This window comes from Tamandua tetradactyla, chromosome 3 (genome assembly GCF_023851605.1).
Source record: "Tamandua tetradactyla isolate mTamTet1 chromosome 3, mTamTet1.pri, whole genome shotgun sequence".
In the NCBI taxonomy this organism is placed as follows: Eukaryota; Metazoa; Chordata; class Mammalia; order Pilosa; family Myrmecophagidae; genus Tamandua; species Tamandua tetradactyla.
Genome location: NC_135329.1, coordinates 113,171,904 through 113,196,322, shown reverse-complemented (window position 1 = coordinate 113,196,322; position 24,419 = coordinate 113,171,904). Strand labels below are relative to the sequence as shown.

Below are 24,419 nucleotides of genomic sequence, written 5' to 3'. Positions count from 1 at the left end.
AACAAATTTTTAAAAGATGAGACTTTTAGTGGCAAATTGAGAAGAAATTTATTACTGAGAAATGGATTATCATTTGCCCATTTCAGCTTCCATTTCCTAGAAGAGGTAAAGGGAGACCTGAGAAAATAATGTTTTATTTCGGAGATAGCCATTTTCAGTTCTTCCCATTAGTTAAATCTCACACTTCTAGAAGGGTTAATCAGACTTTCCTTGAATCTATTCTCTCATTTTTCATATCTAAATTGTAAGCCTACTTTTTTTTTCTTTGAAAATTTTCAAAACAACTTAGTGCACTCTGGTAGGCCTTGATTATTTTGGCAAGCACAAAAGATAAGCTTCCACTATGAATAAAACAGCTAAGGTGGGGCTCAAGAATTATGACATTGAACCTGAAATGCCTATGAGAAATGAATTCAAGTACCCAAGAACAACATGTAAAGAAATAAAAGCAATAAAATACAATTATTCTTGAATTTTGGGAAGGAAAGTAACAAAAAAGAAGGCTACATAGGAGATTATATGTTCCCAGAAGAGTCTAATGGAAGAGTCTAATGTCCAATGAATGGAGGTGGCTGAAGGGTACACTGACTGAGAAGTAGATTGACGAACAACGGTGTATACATAAATCGAATATTGTGCTGCTGCAAAAAGAAACAGAATTGTGAGGCATGCAATAGGGTGAATGAATCTGTGGGACATTTGGTGAGGCAAAATAAGCCAGAAACTGAAGAGCAAATATTGTATGGGCTCTTTTAGAAAATACTTATAAGAAAGCAGGGGCTTAGATTGTAAGCTCTTATGGCAGTCACATTTAGTCTGGAACAGTAACTTATTTCTGGATTTTGAGAGGCTGCTTTTTGTACGTATAACCTGGTATTTAAAGATAAGAATGAAACCTATCAAGTTGGGATTAAGGTAATTCAGAATACAGGAGTAAGGAAGACATCGTTTGTATTTTAGAACTTCATCTTCTCTTTGAGAGCAAAGAAGAAAGGTTTATTTTGTCTAAAACCTAAATTTTCTGTAGCACAGCAAAACCTAAGTTTTCTGTAGCACATAATCTAACTCAGTCTGTCTCAATAGATCATTTAAACAATCCAATCACAGGGAAACAAAAATAAGAATGAGGGCTTTTAATCCTGTGTATCTTAATGTAATGCCTGAATAAATCCCAAAGTATATTAAACAGATAATCAAAAAATATTGGCAAAGTCACTTGAGGGATGGGAGAAAATATATGGGACTACTAAATGTTACCACCAGGGAAACCCCTATTCATTTGGGTCAAACATTAGGGGCACCCAAATGAATAGGCCAAGACCTTGTTCTTGAGGCTTACTCTTGTGAAGTTTATGTATATAGCAGAGAAGTTTAACCTACCTATAGGTATGCCTAAGAGTTACTTCTTAAGATGACCTTTTTTGTTGCTTAGATGTGGCCTCTCTCTCTCTCTAAGCCCAACTCTGTAAGTGAAACCATTGCCCTCCCCCCACATGGAACACAACATCTGGAGGTTGAAGTCTCCCTGGCAGTGTGGGAGATGACTCCCAGGGATGAGCCTTCGTCTGGCACTGTGGTATCAGCAATGCCGTCCCAACCAAAAAGGGAAAAAGAAGTGTAATGAAGCATCAGTGGCTGAGAGAGTTCAAGGTATCGAGAGGCTACTCTGGAGGTCATTCATAGGCAAGCTTCAATTCGACATCTTACCTATCATAGCTTGCCAAACCTCAGGCAAAACCATTCCTGCTAATCCTAAAGAACACCTAGGACATTATATAAGATTCTACAAAGGTTCCTTGCACTAGGGTAACTTTCCAGAAACCTACAACCTTTAGATGGGTCCCTGAACCAAATAAGTCCTGAAACATAGAAGGTTCAGCCTCTCCAGAATATCAACTAATTCCATCCCCTATTCCATATTATCGATAGCCCCTTCCAACATGAATAAGTTAGAATGGCCATAGCCCAAATACCCCTAAAGAGTGGGAGAAAGAGATGGTAGATTTATACAGAGATTTATTTAAATGAGTATGACTGCTGAATCATTATATTGATATTTCTTTTAGTCTCCAATGTCTTAGAGCAGCTGGAAGTAAAAACCTGAAATCATGAAATTGTAAGCCACACCAAATTTTGAAACCTGTTCTACAACTAATTGTTGTACTGTGCTTTGAAATTTATTGCTTTTTTGTATATATGCTATTTTTCACAAAAAGAAAAAAAGTTGATTGTAATAAATGCACAGCTACATGATGAGATTGTGAACCATTCATTGTGCACTTTGGATGATTAATGGAATGTGAATATATAATATATATAGATAAAAAATTTAAAGAGATAAAAAAATACTTAGAGAAATTATTCTTATCCTCTGCTAGAGTGTCTCTCAACCTTTAATGGGCATATGAATCACCCGTAAAAGTGCAGATTCTGGTCAGTAGATTTGGGGTGGGGATTGAGATTCTGTATTTCCTGCTGGTGCTATTGCTGCTGGTCCATGGATTACATTTTGAGTAGATCTAGTAGGATCCTGAAAAGAGTGATATATTGATATACTGAATGGAAGTTCTGATGAGGGCATTAAGTACAACTATAGACTATTAGCTATAGTCATTGCCATAGTTAATAATATGGGGAACACATGTCTGCCTTAGAATAAAAAGTATCACCTAATTCACCATAGATATTGGGGAAAGTGTTTTGGGGAGGTCTGACTTGAGCTGAGTCTTAAAGGATGTTAATTTAACAAAGAGAAGAGTTTGCCCATATGGTGGTGGGCATCAGGAATTATAAGCACTAGTTGCCTGGAATATAAATTGAAGAACTGAAGACCAGGGGTCGGGGGCAGGGACTAGAGAGGGGGACACAGGTCATAAAAGCTTTTTATTGAGGAAATTTGATGTGAGCCATTCCAATACAGTAATTTGATTGGAAATTGTTTTTAACTTTTTGCTTTTATTTTGGAGGACAGCATATCTGATGAAAATAGCCTAGTCCAACATTTTCTACTTGATCACTGCATCTCCTATTTTACCTATACTTTTAGGACAATTAATTTTATGTACAAATAGGATATGTTTATTTACTTCAGGAAAATTGGATAGAAGGAGTGTGTTTGGCTTCAGGTACTATTAAAGTAATCAAACATGAATTGTTAGATTGATTTACCTTTCAAAAGTCATCCATGAGCTATTTCTTGAAGGAAGCTAAGAGTCCTAATGTTACATATCACCCTTTATTGAGGTTAGATGGAAACATCCGGTACTTTTTCATATGTCTTGTCCTTTTGGGTGAAAGCAATAACTGATTTTGCTTACATGGGTGTGGACTTGACTTTCTAATAAGAGATAAACTAATTTTTCAAGAAAATCTCAAAGATTACATATGTTTTCATTAATTTTTTTTCCTAAGTATACCATTAGGCTTAGTTAGGGCATTCAAAAAATGCATTCAAAATTACTTTCACTTAGTATTTTATAGGAAAGTGCATAAGTTCCTACACTCCAGAAACAAAGAGAGAAGAAATTAATCCTGTACACAGAAAGAGGTGATTGTTTGCTTTCAAACCAATATTCTTCTCTACACAGGAATTTCACTGCAGTAATGAATATTCTGCTTAAATATTGTGCTTACCTAATGTACGTGCTTTAAGTTTGATATGACAATAACGTAAAAACACCACATTCCTAACTTTATAAGAAAATATAAATATATGTTTATTCTAGAACATGGAATAAAATAGACTTTTAGAGGAGATCAAAGAGCATTTTTTTCTATTGTTTACAATCACAGTAGCGTGTTAGTACTAAGAAAATATTGCTTGAGGGTTAGAGCAGAGAGCCCTCAGGATTTGGCCCATTATTGAAAGAAAGATGCCATCTGACCTAATGAAATCAGAAATTGATTAAATGCAGTTCATCTAAAGGGAAATATGGTCAGTGTGTTACTGCCAGGGTCAGGAAGAAGATGGGGTGATCTAGTGCTTAAGTGCTGATAGGGTTAGATAGACTTTCAGAGTAGCTGATGTTACAAGATAGATGACAATGGACACCCACAGGTCAGAGGACAGGATCAACCCCTTCGATGGGAAAGAAGAGATTAATCAGGACATTCTTTGCTCAGCTCATAACTAAATCCTCTTATCAAATGATTCATTGAGAACTGGATGTTTTGAAGAAACTACAATCTATGGGTCCCAGGAAAGTTGGGAGGGCTGCCAACTACCTTGGGACTACACGTCAGGACAATCTGTAGGGCCACACGAGCCAGAGTGAAGCCCTAGAACTTTCATGAATAATGCTGTTTTTGACACATTAATTTGGAAACCTGATTATCAAGTGCATTTAATCTCTGCTGTTCTTCTCTCATGATGTTTAAATCCTCCAGTTTTCATGGTATAAATTCTCATTGAAAATTTTTCCATTTTCTCTTTACCAACTGTAATATTTTGAAAAAATAACTCCCTTAGGAGAGAGTTGGCATTCATTGGTTACTTAGATGTTTGTCTTTCCTATAACTGTAGTAAAATAAAATTTTTATTTTCAAATTTTAGTTCAATAGTTGATTTTTCTCAAGAGAATACGGAATGAAGCTGGGGCCAGGGTAGCAATATTTATTTTGGAAAAATATAATGATCAGGTAATTGACCGTCTTACAACAACTGAAAAAGATAACCCTCCTGACAAAACAACAACCCATAATATTCTACCAAAATGTTATGATTTTTTTTCCAGGTAAGACCTGTTCTCTTTCTTCAAAACTAGGTATTCATTTATTTGTGCAATTTTAATATTGTGTTCATTTTCTTGGCAGAGGGCTTGTACATCTTATTAGCTTCATGCATTGGGGATTAGGCTGTTTTATATAAAATTCTTAATAAAAAGAAACCAAAAAATATGTCTTTATCTACAGAACAGCCTTCTAATGTGTATAACAATTGCTATTTACCTATTTATTTGAGAAGCTAGTACTTTTGGATAAATAGCAAGCATCTTATAAATTTTCTTAATTACATAGTTACCAGAAAGGACACAACAGTCATAAGAGAAAGATTTATTGTATTTTGGGGAAAAATGGAAAGCAATAGTTTATCAATGTCTTATTTTAAGAGAGCTTTTAATATAACATATTTAGAAAGTTTGATATTCTTCAAAAAGTTTTCAAGATGCAATTCGGAAATATAAGTATTTTTATTGGATTATGAACATGGGCAATGCCTAAAGTTGTATGTGCATTTACCTCAGTTTTTATATTAAGAAACTTTTGAAGCATACAGAAAAGAGGAAACGATATCGTGATCACCCATATATGTACCACCTAGATTCATCAAATGATAATATTTGGGGCAATGCCTGACTTAATCTGACATTATACTTATTTCTCACAAAGAACATCTGCCCTTGCTGAAGACTCACTTCCTTGCCCTTGTTGCAAAAATTTCCTCCCCAGCTCTGTTCACTTCTTTTCCCACTATTTCTTCTGGCTTGGTCTCCATATTCCCTCCCTGTCACCCCTGGGGATTTTCCGGGTCCAAGAGCCACCTAGCCAAAACCAATCTGAGAATCCTCATTACGTTGGTGGAGTTGGTGCAGGAGTAGGGGAGGAGGAAAAGGGAAAGCAATGCTATTTGGAAGCCTTAGCTTTAGGGCCAGAAGTGCAGCAAACTCAGAATGAGCTGTTCCCTGGAAGGAACACTGTAAGTATTTACAAAGGTACAAGTGTGTTTTGTAGCCTGGTATATGATTTCCTTATGAAAATGTGCTGAGGTAAGCAACCAGTTTACAATGAGATTTTGATCTCCACTGTTACGGATGGCCAGTATTAGAACTATTTAGATTAGTTCAAAAAATAACTGCCTTTTCTACCAAATTTGTTTTCACTTAGCGTGATCATGATTTGCCAGCAAATTTTTAAACACAGATAACATTAGAGGTCCGCGTTTTCATTTTCTATATTTCATAAACATATAAATCATTTTTCCATTCCTGCTTTTTCCCCCTGTAGCCTTGCATACACATCCTTTTTTGTACACAACACTAAGGAGATATGGAATTAGGAAATCCACATATCTGAATCTTTTTAGGATTTTACCTATAAGATATTTTTATTTTTATCATCATGCAATCAAAAGACAGTTAAAGGGAGTTTACCTTCGCTCTCTTACCTTTTGATTTTATACTTCTAACTTATGATCATTTCTGAGTGCTTATTTATAATGCTGAAAGTGTCAATTTTTCATGAAAGTTATCTAATGACTCCACATTCATAGAACATTAGAATGGCAATATATCCCTACTACAAGCATAATCTAAATACAAAAATAATTTTTAAATCTGAAAACATAGATGAGTAGAATCAAAAATTTTAATTTCATGCTTTTTTGTTATATTTATTAATAAAAATGATTAAATGTGGGAAAGAATGAATAGATTCAAGCCATGTCTTCAAGAATAGTGAAGTGGCTGGATGCTAAATCTTTTCCATCAACTAAAACTTCTTAATGATGTGCTCTTCTGGACAGAAAGAATCAAGAGTACCTCTTGGCTCCCTTCTACTGTTTCCTATATGTGCTGCTCCCCAAAATGCACTGGCTGCCATTTTTACCTAGAGTCTCACCAGAGGAAGACCAGCTATGTGTATTCAGATTTTTTACTGTGACTCCCATATCCAACTCAGGCTCTTTATGCTCAGGAGTAGAATATCAGCATATATCCTCTGCTCCAGTCTGCCATCAGACACTACTCTTGCTTCATGCCCTATTTTGGTGCCATCTGGGGACATAGAGGATACTAATAAGAGCTTATTAGTATTAATAAGACACACTTATTGAGTGTCTGCTTTGAGCTACGCATTTACATATCTAACGTCAAATTCTGATGATCCTGCCAGGATAGCATTAAACCCATTTTTATAGATCTGGAAAGTAAAGCTCAGAAAAGTTAAAAACAATATCAACAACAACTCTCCAAGGTTATCTAATGCAGGATTTGTATTTGAGGCTTATTTCTTTGTCATTCCAAGTCTTAGCTTAGGTCCTTGCATAGCAGGGGAAGCAATTCCCTTTCTTCGCAGAAGTATGTTAGCATCTTTGATTGACTTCCCACTTTCCAGAACAGTCCTCCCTGGAGAGCTGCTCTCCCACTCTCATCCCATGCTGGTGTCCTGAATTTCCCACAGTGAGTTGGCCCTTACATTGAATTTTCTGGCTTCTTGTCAGTTAGACTCAAATGGTATCTTAAAATATCTGATTAGTACTTAAGAGTGTTGGCAAGTTAGACTCATATCAAAAAAAAAAAGGAAAGTATATTTAAATACTTAATTTTCTGACTTCATTCACTTAGAATACATATTTTTTTCTCATGTTATACAGACAAACTGGACAATGAAATGACCACCTGTTAACTGTTAATGATGTTCACACGCCTTTTTAAAAAGTTATTCTGACTTTATCTGCCTACAACCTTGGTGGCAAAACTCATGGGAACATCAAGGGCACAGGAAGCTAAAGGCAAGAAACTGACAATAAAGTTTGTGCTTAGACTACTAATAAGGAAGGGGGTAGGGGATACTGTGAATCTCTAGTTCCACATAACTGTTTAATCTCAAGAGGGTAAAATAAATCTGAATGCATGTTTTAATAACCCCAAATTTGGGGGTTCAAATACAAGTCTGGACCAGAGTGATTTTTTTACACAGTGGATTTCCTACTTAAAAAATAATTTTAAAATCATCAAATATAAAATATGCCAATCACTATTTCAAACACATAGTCTAATTTTAATTGTGTGGGTGGGTCAATTATTATGCCTTCTAAATGAAAATGAATATCTCAATACTGAATTAATTCAAAGTAATGTATAGATATTAACCGTATCCTACACTGCAAAAGATATACTAGTCCTAAAAAAGGCTCCCAACCCTACATATCCTCTAAGATACAGAAAAGAAGCATTTTCTAAAATAAGGGCTACCATTAAAGATTAAATGACCCCTTTTAAAAATAGTGAAATCAGGGTCTGCAAAGAACAACTGGTTTTAATTCTTTTGCTAATATGTGTTATTCTTTTTTGGTCCCTATTTAAGTTTACTGATTCTACGGATCATACTTAGAAGGTAATATTTCTATTCAGCTCCAAGATTGTTATAAAGAAAGTCTGCCTTTTACTTGTTCACTTCAATACAGTGTAATGGTCAAAAGCACAGGCTCTATGATCATATTGCTTGGATTTCAACCTGGTATCCGTGCTTTGCCTAGGAACACATGCTTCAGTTTCTTCATCCATAAAACAGAATTAATAATAGTACCAACCTCATAGGGTTGTGGGGTTAAAGGAATCAATATAAGAAAAGCACTTAGAACAATGTTCGGCAGATAACAAGTGCTTAGTATGTTCTAGCTATCATTTTTTTCTCCTACCTATCCTTTTCAATTGCAAAGAGAAAGGTGGACATGAGGTAATTGTACAATTAGGTGTGTTTTGAAATGTCTTTAGGCAGGATTGACTTTTAACTCAAAAATTGACAAATAATTGTCTTTTCCAGTTTAAAAAAAAAACTCTACATAAAAGTAGCTGGTTTTCTACACATAGAGCACACTAAAATTTTATGACTAATGTTCCATATGGAATTCATTAGCTGCAATGTTTCTCAAAAGTATGTCTGTAAACTTTTATTTTCTCTAAAGCTTGAGGCCTTAGAAGCATATCAAGGTTTCTACCAAACCAGTGGTTATATCTGAGATTCTAGATCTACTGGTTATTTATTATAAAAAATATATATATTTATTATAATATATCTATTATAATAAAAAGGATTTTTTATGTCCGTTAAAAGTATTTATATAATTAACATGAAATGAATACTCACAATTGAATCTTAATTCTAAAATTTCATACTGTGTCTGATCACATATAAAGTAAAAGGGAGAAATGACCAGGAATTAAAGGGAGTAGTTGTTTAAATGAATTTCGAACTCTACTATCATATGAAAAAATGTTTGTGTCATGGCTCACTCCCCCTGAATGAGGAAATTTCTAAAGCACTATACATTTTCAGAGGATTAATATTGATACTTTAAAGTTCCAAGTTAGTGTAACAGGCTAACTACATATCTAATATTTGTCAGATTTGTTTAAAATTATGTTCTGGTTCCTGAAAAACAACAATTTCAAAAGGCTGTTTCTCCTCTAAGTTCTCATGTTATTTCTAGATTTGTGGGCTCCCAATAATTCAGAACTGGAAGAGACGTTGTCACATATAAGTAGCATCCCTCCTCCTTGTCTTATGTGTGTGTGTGTGTGTACATGTATATCTTCCCTGATGTGCATATATATATGTATATACACATCAAGACCTCTAGCATATGTGCATACGCATGTGTGTGTGTATGTGTATATATATATATATGCCTGTAGTAGTCCTCTATTTATGATTTCTCCTTAAATTCAAAAAGCTAGGCTTTAATCATTTTGATTGTGGTCAGAGAGAAATAGCAGAAATAAGGGTGATTTGATCGAAGTTTGTGGATAACTAGGTGGATGATCTAGGAAAACATTATACTTTTTGAGACTTTGGAAATTGGATTTCTCTAACTCCCAGGTATCTACTTGTTCTTTCATGAGGCTGAGAGTCAAACCAACTCTATGAGATATGTGTGACATGTTTTAATAATCCACTTTTACTGAGAGGAGTAGGCTGGGGAGGGTTAAGAAATACATTCACAATCACTGTATAAGGGCTGAAATTTTACTCCAAATTCAATGATTTTCAGAATGTTAGAATTAGATGTGACATTAAAGAACATCTAATTCATCTCCCACATTTTCTACAAGGATCTAGAGAGCCCATTTCTAACTCTTTCTAAGTGGTTTGAAGGTTTAAAAATTTGCGGAGTCTGTTGGCTCACACTGAGCCAACTGTGGTGGTTACTAACACATCATTTCATTTATGGAAATCAGATAGTATACCAAGCTGTTGAGATACTTGACATTTCCTGTTCTCAAAGTCAACCACCAATCTGAATGCCATGGCTGTTATTTGGGATCAGAGGTTTGCTCATAGTAGAGACCATGACCTTGGAAATAATTCTTTTCTCAAAAGGCATACCTACAATGCTGTGAGCAGACTTCCCTTCAGTGAGCGAATCCCTGGCCAGGAGTGGCTACAAATCTTCCATGAGTAGAATGACTTCGGCTCAACTCTCATTTCAAATGCATTTATATTTCATAAGCACTGCATTTAGACAAAGTTAAAATGAGCAAATCAAAGAAATACTTACTTAAAGATTTTCTGTGCTCTGGCTTCTGTTCTTTTATCTCACTGTCATAATGACTTAGCAATTCCGTACTGGAGGATCTCTGGATTTTGAATAAGTCCAGATTTCTTGATGGATAATTGGGATCCTTTGGCTGGAAATAGCAAAAAATTAGCTGGAATAATTTTACTAGGAAGAAAGGATTCAACAAATAGTGAATGTTTTGTGGTGTGTTTTAATGTTAGCTTTAAGGTAAAGTTTGAAATAAGATACTTATTTTGCGATAGGGCCTATATGCTAACCTCAATACTCAAATCTAAAAATGGTTTTCTATATATATGTAATGCTTACTGAATGCTATACATTATTCCAAGCACTCTACATACATTAGCTCAATTAATCATCACAAGTGTTCTATGAATGTAGGTATTATTATTACACATGCTTATTTTCCAAATGAGGAAAATGAATCAGGCTTCAAATTCAGGCTACAGAGTCCACTATCACAGACAATACCAAATATCTGTGTGTGTGTGTGTGTGTGTGTGTGTGTGTATCAGGGGACTATATATTGATAATATTGATAATAAGGAAAGGTCAGTGTTAACATTATTTGTTAACATTTTAATCCCAAAATGACATAATGAAGACTGCAGTTAAATATCAATAAAATCACATAGAAAAATGTTACATTTTTCTATTGTATATCTTATTAAAAGCTCTCAAGAATATTTTTCTCCCTCAAGGTTTTACAAATAATTTTGTCCTAAAATTAGGAATTTGGTCTAGAGTCAGTGTACAAAGAGTAGTTTTAAACAGTTTTACCTTTTTAAAATATATATGCTGTATTTTCACAAAGTTCTAGACACAGTTCTTTTCTATGAGAAGAACGATCTAGCTTGGCTACAAGAATAATAGAAATCTGTTTCAAAGGGCTATTATTTATTAGCATTATAGTGGGTATGGGTTAAAATACACTGATATTTATCTTCAAGAATCTGTATTACAGGCTGCATAAACAGAAAATGTGAAATTTCAGTATTTATTAAGTGCTTGTATGCTTTTTATAGCCTCCAATAAATGAATATCCATGCTATTTCAGAAAAAATGAATGCATCGCATTTTTGAAAGGGAAAAATCAAATGGCATTTAGTTCCACAAACCCTGTGTGTTAAAAAAGTTTTTTAGTGGACCCATTTAGATTCAAAAGGACTTACTATCCCTCACTCACAGGAACCATTTAAATACGTGTGTTATATGCCTAAGCAATAAGATTTAAATGACTATGTTCTAATTAATAAAGATAACAGCCAAAACAAATACATACCAATCTGTCAATTGCATTTTTGATAGCATGGAACCAATCCAATATGATGAAGTCAATATCTGACTGTAAAAGGAACTCATTTCCTGATACTGTTGTGATCTGAAATCAAAGCAAAAGGGGCAGGTAAGAAAATCCTATAAGATAGATTTCCTACCCTAAAAAAAGAGTGTGTGTGTGTGTATATACATCCTTTTTAAAATACACTCTGATATGCAGAAATATTTTCTTGTATTTCAGTAATTGTCTTTCTGGGAACTAGGAGACTAGGATCATTTTGAACTGTTCTCTATTTCTTCATGTCATAACGCATACATTATTGTTCTAATAATGGAATGATTAATTCTGAGTAGGGCTCAGGTTGATTTACTTCAACCCAAGAAGAGACAAGCCCGAAGTTCAGAGTAATGCTAACAGAACACACTTAAGACAGAACCCTCAGAAAAGCAACCGGGTGTGTCAGAATTCATTCTGCACTTGTGGCTCTTTCCTGTTTGTCTTTTTCAAATCTAATAGTTATCTCTATATTTGATTTCCTTTTATGGAGGGCTCTAAAACAGATTATTTACCAAAGAGACTAATGTAGAGTTTTCTAAAAGGTCATCCAAATGAGTAACTTTCGCTATTTCTACTTTCCCATCATAAAGATCTCAGCAAAGTAATAAAGGGCCAATTTCCCCACAAAAGGGGTTTGATAGTATAAAAGTTCCTTTATATATTTGACCCCCTCCTGGAGAGCATTTGTCAAATGAACATCCTGGTTCCAGACTCTCAGTGCTGTTAAACTGTTGGCAATATTTAGAGATGTAGCTATGCTTTCTCCGCTGTGGTGAAAGCTTTCCCCCAGTTTGTGAGAGAAGGATGTGACCCCATAGAAACAGAGCAGTGCTCTTGATTTCACACGTTAAGGGCTATTTAGAGAGGAATTTGATTAGAGTGGGTGTGGAAACACTTTTTGTATTAGGTCATCAATCTGAGCTGTGAAGATTTCCCTTGAATTATTGATTTCTGTTTCAACAGGAAGATGAACCTCTGCCCAACATTTACTGACTGGTGGCACACATCAAGCAAGGATACAGAGGTTTAGAGAACTGACATTTCAAAATACTCAATCAGGAGCCAGTTACCTCTTTTCAGCTTTACTTGCTTTTAAATAGGAGATGCATGCTGAAATGTGGTCCAGGTTCTGAAAATAATATATGATGCTTTGGTATATCTATGTACTTCTCTCTATCAATAAAGTGATAATTAATTCCTAAAATAGCTCATTCAGTAAGTTTCAATGATTTTTATGGCAATATTTAATGACAATGATCCTGGGTTTTTAAGAGATCTTCTAGTTTATATATATAAAACATCATAAAGTCTTTATATATATATATGTATGTAATATTATAATGTCTTTAACAAATAATGTTATAATATCTTCCTTTTTAGAAAACTTATTTAGAGATGAAATATCGCTCTGCACTGCAACACAACCATTCTTGAGTGAGATGGATTCCAATATCGTCTGCACTCTTTCCACCACAAGAAGAACTCTCCAAAGCATATCCAATTATAAGAAGTAAAAGATGAGAAAATAATAGGAATTTAATTATCCACACTAGAATTTGAAGATTCCCCAGACCAATCAGTAACTTTTCTAATAAAGCAGCGTGTTAGATTTGGGAAAGCTCAAAAAAGCTGGGGCCTCTGTTTTGTGTATCCAGTAAAAGACAGTTAAGCTGATGTTTGCCTAATTATTTGAGCACCATTTCAATGTTCTTTACTTACATAAAGTTCCAAATGTTTACTTTATAAAGTGTTGCCACAGAAATAGTAATCTAAAAATACAAGGTCATTGCTAACTAACCCAAGAAAACTAGTAATGTCCCTAACCCCAACCTGTATCCTAATTTCAGTTTAAATATTATGATTGTGAAATATAACATCACACTATGTTAACATATACAAGAGAAATGAATTAGAATTAACACAATGTACAATCTAATAAAATATTTCTCTGCCAGTATAAATAAATCATTATTAGAATTATAAAAAGGAATAATATTTTCAAATTATAAGAAACAAACATAATTAGATTTACCATATTCTGAGGGTTTACAAAAGAGCCAACATAGTTCAGGATTCAGTTTAGTAAATCCAAACAGTAATAAAATAAAAGTATTCTGCAGTGCATTGGCATTTTTGGTGTACACTATGCAATGCAAGGGGAATCTTTTCTGCTAACACAACCAAAAGCAAAATGTATTTTAAAATTTTATTTGTCCACATATATTACTATATTAATCATACATAATCAGTGATTTGCAAATTCCTTTTAGAAAGCTAGATCAGAGAATTATATGAATGTAATTCATTCAAAACATCCTATCATAGAGATACAGTTTATATCCTTTCCTCTGTCTTCCCACTAATCTTTTGAGTTACTAGGCAGTCTGGAGAAGACTGCTACTGCTCTCTACAGTTTAAATGCATCCACTTCTTAATTACAGTCAGTAATTGACTTTGTTCTGCACCATTCCAGACACTCACAGGAAAGCAGTTTCAAAATCTTTGACTGGTGAAGCCCATTGAATTCAGGTTCTCAATCCACTGCTTTACATTACCTCTTTAGTATTTCTTAAAAATTGTTTGCTGAATCATATTTGTACTTTAAACAATCGAATTTTTAACAGTTGAGGAAAACAGGGATCAGTAAAAAAGGTTAGCTTTGATTAAACCTTTTGATGGAACAAATGACAATTTAAAGTGATGTAGAACTAAGAACTGACATAAAGATTTGATATTAAGCCATGCTAATATCATGTTTTATTTTATCATGTTTGCCTAAATGACATCGGAAGCTAGGATGAGGGAGAATTTGCCAAAAACATGAAGGGTTTAGGTAAGAGCTGCTGGTCTCCATTGTGTTTAGAAATCTACTTTACACAGATATCTCTTGAAATCCCTCCTCTCCACCAAGTAGTATTTTGAACAGATGTATCTTGGCACTCAAGCTGTCCTAATGTAGTGTGAACTCATGCTGTCAATAATAAATACCTTTAAGTAGCTATATGGGGTGATCTGCTTCAAACTTTTTCACCCCAAAGAGGGGCCATCTGAACTCTTGCTGGTAACAACTTTATGTCCAGAAAATTATATAAGCATGTCCATTGAGGAACATGGACACACACCTTAAGACTTTCTGAGATCAATTCACCAATGGTTTTACCTTGGGCGAGGAATCTGCTCTGTGTCCTTGTTTAAGTCCCTTTGAAGATGGAAAATAATACTAATTTGGGGTGGAGAATTTGGAATAACAAAGATTTGAAGAAGCAAATGAAAAGTTTCATTGTTATGCAGGCATAAACATTGTGGATGTTGTAATTTGGTTCTAATCTGTATTCTATAAATAATAACCAAATGAACATAACAGTGATCAGTGGATGGCTTTGTTATAGGTAGATGTTTCCTGAAACATATTTGACAGCTAAATATTGGCAGCTGCTTCTGTTACAGTTGACCTCAAACATATTGGGAGATTATCAAAGATGCAAGAGATGATGAGTGGCCTTGTGTTGCCCTTTCTTTGAAGACACCCTTCCAATTGCAGAATAAATCCCACAAATAATTCTGTGTTCAGGAGCCTGAGAGGACGTGTTCATGACGGAACTTCCTCCTAATCATCAACAGCAACTGATTAAGCATCCATTAAGTGTAAGGCACTTTGCTAGAAGTTAGGGTGACCCAGCCCCCACCGTCAAGAGCACACAATCTGTTTGGATAAATAGGACATATGCATATAAAGATAAATAACAATAGAAAATGGCTTCACTAACTCCCAATGTAAGCGGCACAGACAATGCTCATATCAAGATTTCAGAGGAGAGAGTCATTACTGCAGACACATTTACATCATGGAATTATACATAGACTGTTGGTCATGATATGCTATTCTTTAAAGGTTGATTGTATCAGAACTTTAGTATATTAAGGATGTGAATACTACCACTTGGTATGCAAAGTGACATCAGCTTTAATGATCTCAAAGCACATAATCAACATTCTCCAAATGCAGCTTCCCTCCACTGTCATAAAGTCATTTTGCAAATGAAGAAAATGAAGTAAATGAAGAAAATGAGAATGCCATTCTATCAAATTGGCAGCATTTTAAATGATAGAATTAAGAGATTACAATGATTTTGATTTCTAGCTCACTAGTCCTCAGCAAACAGACATACACAGCTAAGGACTGAATGTGTGTATGTGGAAAAGGCTGTGATTACTTGGTTTCAGTTGTGAAATTTGGAATATAACCCTTATAAAAATAAAGTTGCTTGATCCCTTTCTTTAATCCTAAAGATAGTATAATTTTAAATGGTCACCCCAAATTCTTACTAGGATGCTTTCTTACTTTTTTTTTCAATATCAATCACACTCTTGCTTTTAAAAAATGTTTAACTAAAACAGAATTGGGGCATTCCCCCCCAAAAAAAGATCAAAGAAAGGGCTAAAAACTTTGGCCATTTGAATGAAATATCCTTCATACTTGACTTAGGATCAGTTTTTACTGAGAAACTATGGAGAATTAGTCCATCTTAATGAAGCTGAAACTGTATATAGCAAATGTGTAATGAAATATGGCACATACCCAAAGAGCTCTAAAAAAAAGTGTCAAATGACATGGATACAGTGGTTCTAGAAATAAGTGGATTACCCATTTAAGAGGAAAAGAACTTAATTACTATTACATTTGGAGACACTTTGGACTTCATGATGAAATCATTTTTGTCCAAATCATATCTGAATTAAATTAAGTAGACATAAGTCATGTCAAAATATAAGAAATTTATTGGAAGTAAATGAATGACTTTCTTTGTGATATTAATTTGGGCCCTATCTTTATTAAACACTAACAGCCTATTGTACAGTGCAATGCCACATTGTAGTGAACTATCAGAGCCTAAAATTGAGGCAGCAATGCTTAAAAACACACACACATAGACTTCAGTCACATTTTTTTCACCTTGCATCAGCCTGCACATTTGATACAGCTGATCAAATGAAGGTTGTCATGGTTATACTAATAGTTAAATTACTTGGTCTCAAAGGTGTTTATGGCCACCAAAGACATTACATTATCTGGCTGCATGTCTGTCTCAAATTACAGTCTGGCTTGAGTAACTCCTAACATTTTTTCTTGACATGCCGAGCCAAGTTAACATAAAAAAAACTAAGGGTAAAATATCAGTTAGAAGTAAAAGGTCTTCAATTTGTCTTTCCAAAAATGTTACTTGTTAAAACATTTTGTGAGAAAGTATCTGCCTTGTGTTCCCAATGTTGCTAGATGTTAAGTAAATATATGCTGATTACAAAAAAAAAAAAAAAAGTTGCTTTGGCAACTCTTATTAAAATGCATTTGTAACCCCCATCTGTCATGAAAGTTTTGAAAAGTTTGTTTACTTTGGAGAGCAGCCTTATCCAGGGTTGCCCTAGCAAACAATGATAGCAGTCTTCAGAAGTTGTGTGAGGAACAAGCCACTAGGGATCCATTTTTGTTTTAATTGGCATACACAAACACTTTTCTGGTCTGTCAAGAAGATCTAGCTAATATGCATGGCGGGTGTTATATTCTCAGCTTTGGGGAGCAGTAAAGCTCCCTTTATTTAAGTAATTTAAATGATAGACTGCAAAAACTTTGCAAGTCAGAAAAATGCTTTATACTTTCTTTGGGAATATTTGTTTTAAGCAACGGAAAATGTTCTACATATCTAAAGATGTTGAACCTTATGTTATAATTACTCTGTTTCTTCTGACTCTGTGAAATGTTTCTAAATCCACACGCTACTAAACAAGTCAGGCCACCAATGGATCCTGCATTTCCACCACTCCTCTTGTGTTAACAAATGTGCATTCATTAGTTTCCAGATGTTTATTGGATATGTTTTCAATGTGTTTGGGGTTGATTGATTTGCATGTACATTTATTGGAACCCTCAGTGGTGTCATCATATCAAAATAACCTGCTCATGTAAGCAATTTCTGGTTTAATGAAAAGTAAACAAATGTCGGGCTACGTACATGACAGACCTGAAGTACATTCTGAAATCTAAGGTTTAAGGCCAACCTTTCAAGGAGTGCTTTTTAATTGAAAATTGAGCTGCACCCTTGACACCCAAATAATTTGATCCATGCATTCTTACAACACAGATTTGTTCTGCATAATAAAATTGTCTCTGCAGTGAACATTAATGCCCCATATCACCTACCCACTCTACCTTTATGTTTATTAGCAAAATGCCTAGGCCCGAGATTCATTTCAAATAGACTACCCAGTGAGTGTCTTTTTCCTTCAGTTGTTCATTTATTCAACACAACGAACAAAAACTCATGTTCATTCTTTGATCTGTAGCAAAATATTTTAAGTACTGAGAAGCAGTCTTCTCAATATTCATGAAAGAATACTATCCAAGCAATTAGTAGCTAGTTTAGCAGTTTCCACAGTTTTGCAGTCAGCTACACCAAAACTTTTGCCTGTGGTGATCATATGAAAAACGACTGAAAAAGTGACTAATCGAAGCAGTTGGTGTATAAAGATATCAGCTTAGAGTTCTATTGCTCTGAAAGTTAATTTTTAAACTTGGGGTGGGGGAGTGGTTGCCTCTAGATAGACTTATCATCTTAGAATGCCTGTTCCGCTGGGACCCACCAGTCACTCACTTCAACCACAGAGCAGCTTTTACTCTGAGCTATATTAATGTGCTCCGATGACGCATCTAGTCATACAGCATTTGGGAACCTGCTGCCCCCACTATTTTCAACCTAAAAGATATTTATTATTTTTGTCATTATTTAAGGAACGCTCGACTAATTTTTTTTTAAATACAAGAATGCAACATAAAAATAAAATCTCCCTTTTCCTATGATATACTAATTGTTGTACATCCTTCTACACTTTTTTGACCCATGCATAAACATTATATACATGTATATATTCTAATAATACTGTCTACTGTGTACAGTTATGAAGTTTTTGTTTTCTGTATTTAGCCATCCCCACTACCCTCATCTCTCATGTAGATTTAGTAACAATATCTTTCAGTCTCTCCGTGTTCAATCTTTCCCCCTCTAACCCACACTCCACACTGCAGTCCAAGTGATCTCTCTTAAATTTGGATCTAATCATGCCATTCCTTTGCCTGATATCATTATGAGATTCCCCATAGCTGTTACACTGCAGTGCTGTATCTTTAATTCAGAATACCAGGCCTGTGAGCTCTGGCACCTACCTGCTCTGCAGCCTCTCCATTCCACACTTCCCTCTGCATCTCTACACTCCAGCCATACTGGAATGCTCTTTTATACTTTGGCTTCCCATACTAACTCCCATTGCCTCTCTTTCAGAGCAGGTTGTTCCCACTGCCCAGAATCCTCTGACTTCCTCTATCCTACATTCAAATCGGTCTGGGTGTCTCCTTTTCAGAAAGGTTTCCTTGAAATGGATGTCCCTTCAAAATGCTTCCATCATATCCTGCTCCTCCTTTGTCACAACACATATACTCTACCATGTAAAACCCTGTTGATTTCTCTCTTCCCTCCACTGGACTATAATCTTCCCGAGGCCAAAGGCAAATGTACACCCAGTGCCTGCCTGAACAATGCACACATAAGAGGCACTGAGAAAATAATCAACTGACAAACCTTATCTACCTTATTCATTTCCTCTAATGTATAATATTCTATTGCCTGATAAACTATATGTTTAACTCATTTTCCATTGTAATACAATTTTGAAGGTTCAGTACACCTGAATTTTTTCAGGTAACATAGGTAGTTTATTCTGACAATTATTGCTAACACCTTTATCAAAGTAGAGTAAAAATCGTTTTGCAGATCGGGAACAGCTGGCTGAAGTCTATATATTGTCATCAGTCAACAAGTTCTAAACTTTAGACAATTGGACCAAAATTGGAGTGATCAGGAAGCACCAACAGAGGGTCTGTATTTCAATGATATTCTTAGATTAGGATGACCATCTTGATTATATTCCCAAATTGACAATATGGGAAATTAGATACACGGTCAAGGTTTTTAAGCATTAATCATTATATTCATGGGTCACATCTTTAGAGAGCTTTATTGATGCAAAGGTGCTCATGGTGGGTCCATCAATGTTGAAATGATTAATCTCAATAAAGCACTAAGATTAATAGGAAAGCAAGCTGTATGAGGAGAAGTGGCAGTAGTTCAGTTATTAATAATTTTAGAAGTATTAGCTAATCTTAAAATGCAGTGACTTAAGCAGAAGCAGGTATTGTTGCCATGAGTTTATTACTCACACATGTCTCCTATTAATAAGTGCTGAGACTGCACAACAAGAATAAAAGATGTTGCAGTGTATAAGTATCTCTATGCTATTGTAACATATTTGGCCACGATTATGAGTGTTTATAAAACATTCAAGAATTGTTCCATGTCTACTTACATTAATGAGAACACCTGTTAACTTTAGTGCTGTACAGACTTATTTGCATTAGATTCAGGTTTTTGCATACTGTACATCACTTTTTGAAACAATTAGATGCTTATAGAGAAATATAGCTGAGCAAAAAACAGCAGCTTGAATGCCTTCCGGCTCAAGACAATTCAATTCCAGGTTTCGGTGAAAAACAGAAATCTGCTGAATTAGAATACTGCCAGTTAGAAGTGAACGTAGGTGTATTTTATATTTTTTGCATTCAGAGAACAGAAGATACACATAAAAATCTTTGCTTTAATCTTCAAGTAAAATTACAGCTAACCGAGATGGTTTCCAGACAAGGATGCTAACAAGTGAGGGGTGACATGCCACCACAAAGTAAAACTTCAGTGGTCTTGGGCATCTCCTGGAGGTCTCTTTAGCTGTCCCAGAAAGGTAGTTTATTCCAGTAGGTCTTCTAACTGAATGAGGGAATATGGCAGACTCTTCTCTATCCTGTGATATTTCCAGCCCTTTGCAAGATTGCTCTTTCTATTTGAGGACAGAGCAAAGGAGCTGAATACTCCCTCTGCATCAGTCACTTCTGAGACTGCTGGTCACAACATAGCCAGAATCTACCAACTTAGAAAACACTTCACAATTCCCTTACGGAAGCCAGTGAATCTATCTCACTGCTCAAAGACAACAGCCCTGGTTTTCCTAGGCCCCACTCTATTGACATGTCTGTCTACCACTCCCCAGAGAATGTTAAAGCTTCTGTGATTTAAATATTTTCAGTTGCTGAAAAGGGAGCACTTGTGCAAATTTGTGGATCAGCAGCCTCTATTATCATCATTATATTTAAGAGGTGCAATATTTACATCAAAATGACTCAGTTGGTGATATATTCTAAAGATAAACGTGTATTTATGATCTGAAGGAGAAGTGTGATTTATAACTATTTTGTCAGACATAAACAGAGTGTCTCTGTGTTGTACCAGTAAACAGATCAGCCAGGTTAGAGATGAACTATTCCCACAGGAACTTATGCCACTTTGTCTGGGGAAATGAGAGAACTGGAAATTGCCCTTGGAGAGTATGTGAATCACAAGAAAGAATGACATTTTTAATTCCTGCTCTGCTGTCCAGCTATATGGTCTCAGAAGAGTAACAAACATTTGGCAGGAATTTGAAAATCAATTAGTCAATTTTTATTGTCTGAAACTTAAAGTAGAAAGTTTGAGAAGTAAAGTTAATATGATAGTTAAACTTTACTTTTGGTTTCTGATAATTTTGAAATTCTGTTTAATCAAGTGCTTGAAGATCTAGATTTTGTGCCTACAAAATAAATCACCATTCATTAAGGATGATAGATTAACTCTTTAATCAGAAATCTCATGAATGAGAAGAAATTTCTGTTTATTTTTATGAAGTATAGGCTTAAGTGAATTAAAAATATTGAAAAAAATCCTGAGAATGTGGAATAGACAAAACTATAGTTCTGTCTATTTGGAAAAATCCCTAACTATTTACTAAAAAGGATTAGCTTTAAAACAAAAATGAAATAGAATCTGACATTTATAAAACTTAATTTAGTAAGGGGTACTGTTTAAAAACTAAAGCACCTGTGATATACTATAAAAGGAAATCTGTCAATTGAGCAACAGGTTACCCACCTAATAATGGAGAAATCTAGAATGATACATTAGCCCATGTTAAATATGTGCAAAAATACCTTAATATTCCTGACTCCCCCAAAACAAAAGGATATTTGCATTGGAAATATTAGGTTTAAAAATGTTATACTTAAAAAATATATTGGCTTCATACTCAGTAGAGTGACTATAATTTTATTGTCCAAACTCACAATTTTGAAGGAAAAAGCAATGTTAATAATTAAATGAGGACAATAGATGTAAACTAGGTCCATTCTGTGTATATCGGGATATGTGGATCACTGCATCATCACACACAATCCTACAGGGGCAGGGAGTCATGCAGCAACCACTGAATGATCTTTACAGTTCAATTCTAATCACTGCAAATGTATACAAGAAAAAGTGAGTAGTGACTCTTGCTCTTAAGAAATGTATAACCTAGTGTGTCATACAAGACCAACACAGGAAAACAATTAAAAACAACAATTAAATCATGATTCGAGATGGGACATATTACTAATTTTTGTGGAAGAAACCCAAGTTTCTTCGAGGGGCCCTGGAGTACTCAGGGAAGAATGCTGGGTAAAGGTTATACAAAGACAAATGATATTTAGCAGGAGGAAAGGAGAGGGAGATGATGGGGATAGCTTGTACAATGGCTCGGAGATAGGAACAGATATGGCATCTAAAAACATGGCATCTGTAGAAGACATGATGAAGCCCTTTCTAAGCCCTCTTTGTGGACCCTCTTCATGTCACTCATCCCATGAATCTAAATGTTCCTCAGCATTCTCTCATAAACCATGGTTCTTACTAAAAGACACAATCCCAAATACTACAACCTCCTATTTTTGTTTAATCGGAGTCATAAACTGACAAATTCTTAATCCATCTTTCTGGTTGAAACATTTCTCTTGGCATCTATTCCAACTTGGCCTACTGTCAATTCTTGCCTGATCTCTCTGCTGCCAGTTTTTTGTGCTTGTTTCATAACCCTTTCTCTACGTCCATTCATTAGTGGATTCCTAATCTGAGTGATGTCAGGATCTTCCTTGGGGTTTTTTATAAGTACAGATACTCATGCTCAGTAGGACCTAAAGAATCAGACTCTGGGAGTAGGGCCTAGGAAAATGTTAGTTTATAGAGTTCCACGGGTGATTTGAAGGTCAGCCATGTTGGGATCTGTGGCTCAAAACTATAGACAGATGATCCACCCAAATCTATTATCTCTTACAAGTCATCTGAAGGTCACTGAATGGATTCCTATGGTCCTCAGTACAAAACCTAAATTCCTTAATATGGATCATAAAACTCTTTCTGACCTGGTCCCTGTTTTGCTCTCTAACTTTTTCTCTTCAATGACTCTACTTAACTGTATAACTTTGAGTAAGCTACTTAGAGTCTTCACTATTCTTACCTATAATCTGAGCAAAATCATAACATCTACCTCATAGAACCACTGTGCAGATTATATGAAATATAATTCAGGAAAATAATTTAGCATACTGCTGTGCCTGGAACATAGTAAATACTGAAAAATTGTTATTATTGATTGAATGACTGATTGTCAATCATCCCCTGGAATTTTGCAAACTTCTTCTTTTTTATTGAGGAAACTACTCAGAAGTTATTTTTCTAAGAAGGGTTTTTATAATCCCTGGAGGGTAAAAATGAGGTGTCTTTCCAGCAACCTGTACAAACTCCACTGTGATGTGCATCTCACACTATTATACTTTCCTAACTTCCTGCCTGACCCATAGAGCTACTCTTTAAGCTCCCTTGTGACAGAGACTATGAGTCCCCAGCACTTGCCAAGTACCCAAAACACCACAGGCCTTGATAAAGGTTCATGCAATGCATGCTTGCTCAGATGACTTAGGTTAATACTGTAGAGTTGTGGTATCCCAGACAACAAAATGCCTTAAAATTTAGAAAATGTTTAATTTGATATCTCGAGCAAGAGGAAAAAAGTGATAGATCTCTGAAAAGATGTATCAGTACAACCATACCAAAAGTATCAGAGGAGAGGAGATATTCCCTTAAAGTTGGGCCCATATTTGAATTTCTCTAGTGACATGTGACACTGTCTTCCAAGGCTGTGCCAGTGCATCTATTCAAAAAGAATATGTACCATTTCTACCTGTGGTAGATTGCCATTTCTCTGGTCTTCTAGGCTTTGCCAGGTACTTTCCAGTTCTCAGTCCTTTTGCCCTCCTTTCTGCACAGCTCAGGTAGCTTGCTTCCCTGCCATTGAATTCAGATGCGAGGCTTTTGAGGAACTTTAACATATCAGTGGGTGATTTGACATTATCTCGGGCCCTGATAGTTGAGAACGTACCTAGTCCTGAGTGTCTAGTCGTCATGGAAGTTCAGTTCTGTCGTGATATCTTCATTTTATCTCTGGGCTTGTGATTCCCTATTCTTGTGGCTTTCCTAATGCACCAGACTCTCTCAGCTGTAGGATCCTTTCAGAAAGTGGGTCTCTGCTGAGAAGCTACCTGATCCTCACTGTCTATTTGCCCCTTAACTCTACCTTCCATCTGCTTCACCTACCTAAATTACCTGAGAGTGAATATCAACCAATAATCCATACTTGCATTCAAGGCAGCTTGGTTCTAAGAATATCTGAAAATGAACCATTTCAGTGCAACAAGTGATTTTTGACATTGACAATATTTAACTTTGGCCTGTTAAAATATCCTTGTTATTTCATGTTAGAAATCACATCCTAATTCTAACAGTC

The 24,419-nt window shown here is 35.3% G+C and overlaps 1 protein-coding gene across 2 annotated transcripts in view; it reads right to left on the bottom strand.

Moving 5' to 3' along the window:
* The window catches only part of ARHGAP15 (Rho GTPase activating protein 15), a 612,447-nt gene that overhangs the window by 288,689 nt on the left and 299,339 nt on the right, over positions 1-24,419 (bottom strand). For both annotated transcript variants that reach the window (XM_077153695.1, XM_077153696.1), the window contains 2 exons: positions 11,580-11,678; positions 10,277-10,406 (listed from right to left, as the gene is read on the bottom strand). In XM_077153695.1, coding sequence (XP_077009810.1) covers positions 10,277-10,406; positions 11,580-11,678 — 229 coding nt within the window. The remainder of the gene's footprint in view (positions 1-10,276; positions 10,407-11,579; positions 11,679-24,419) is intronic.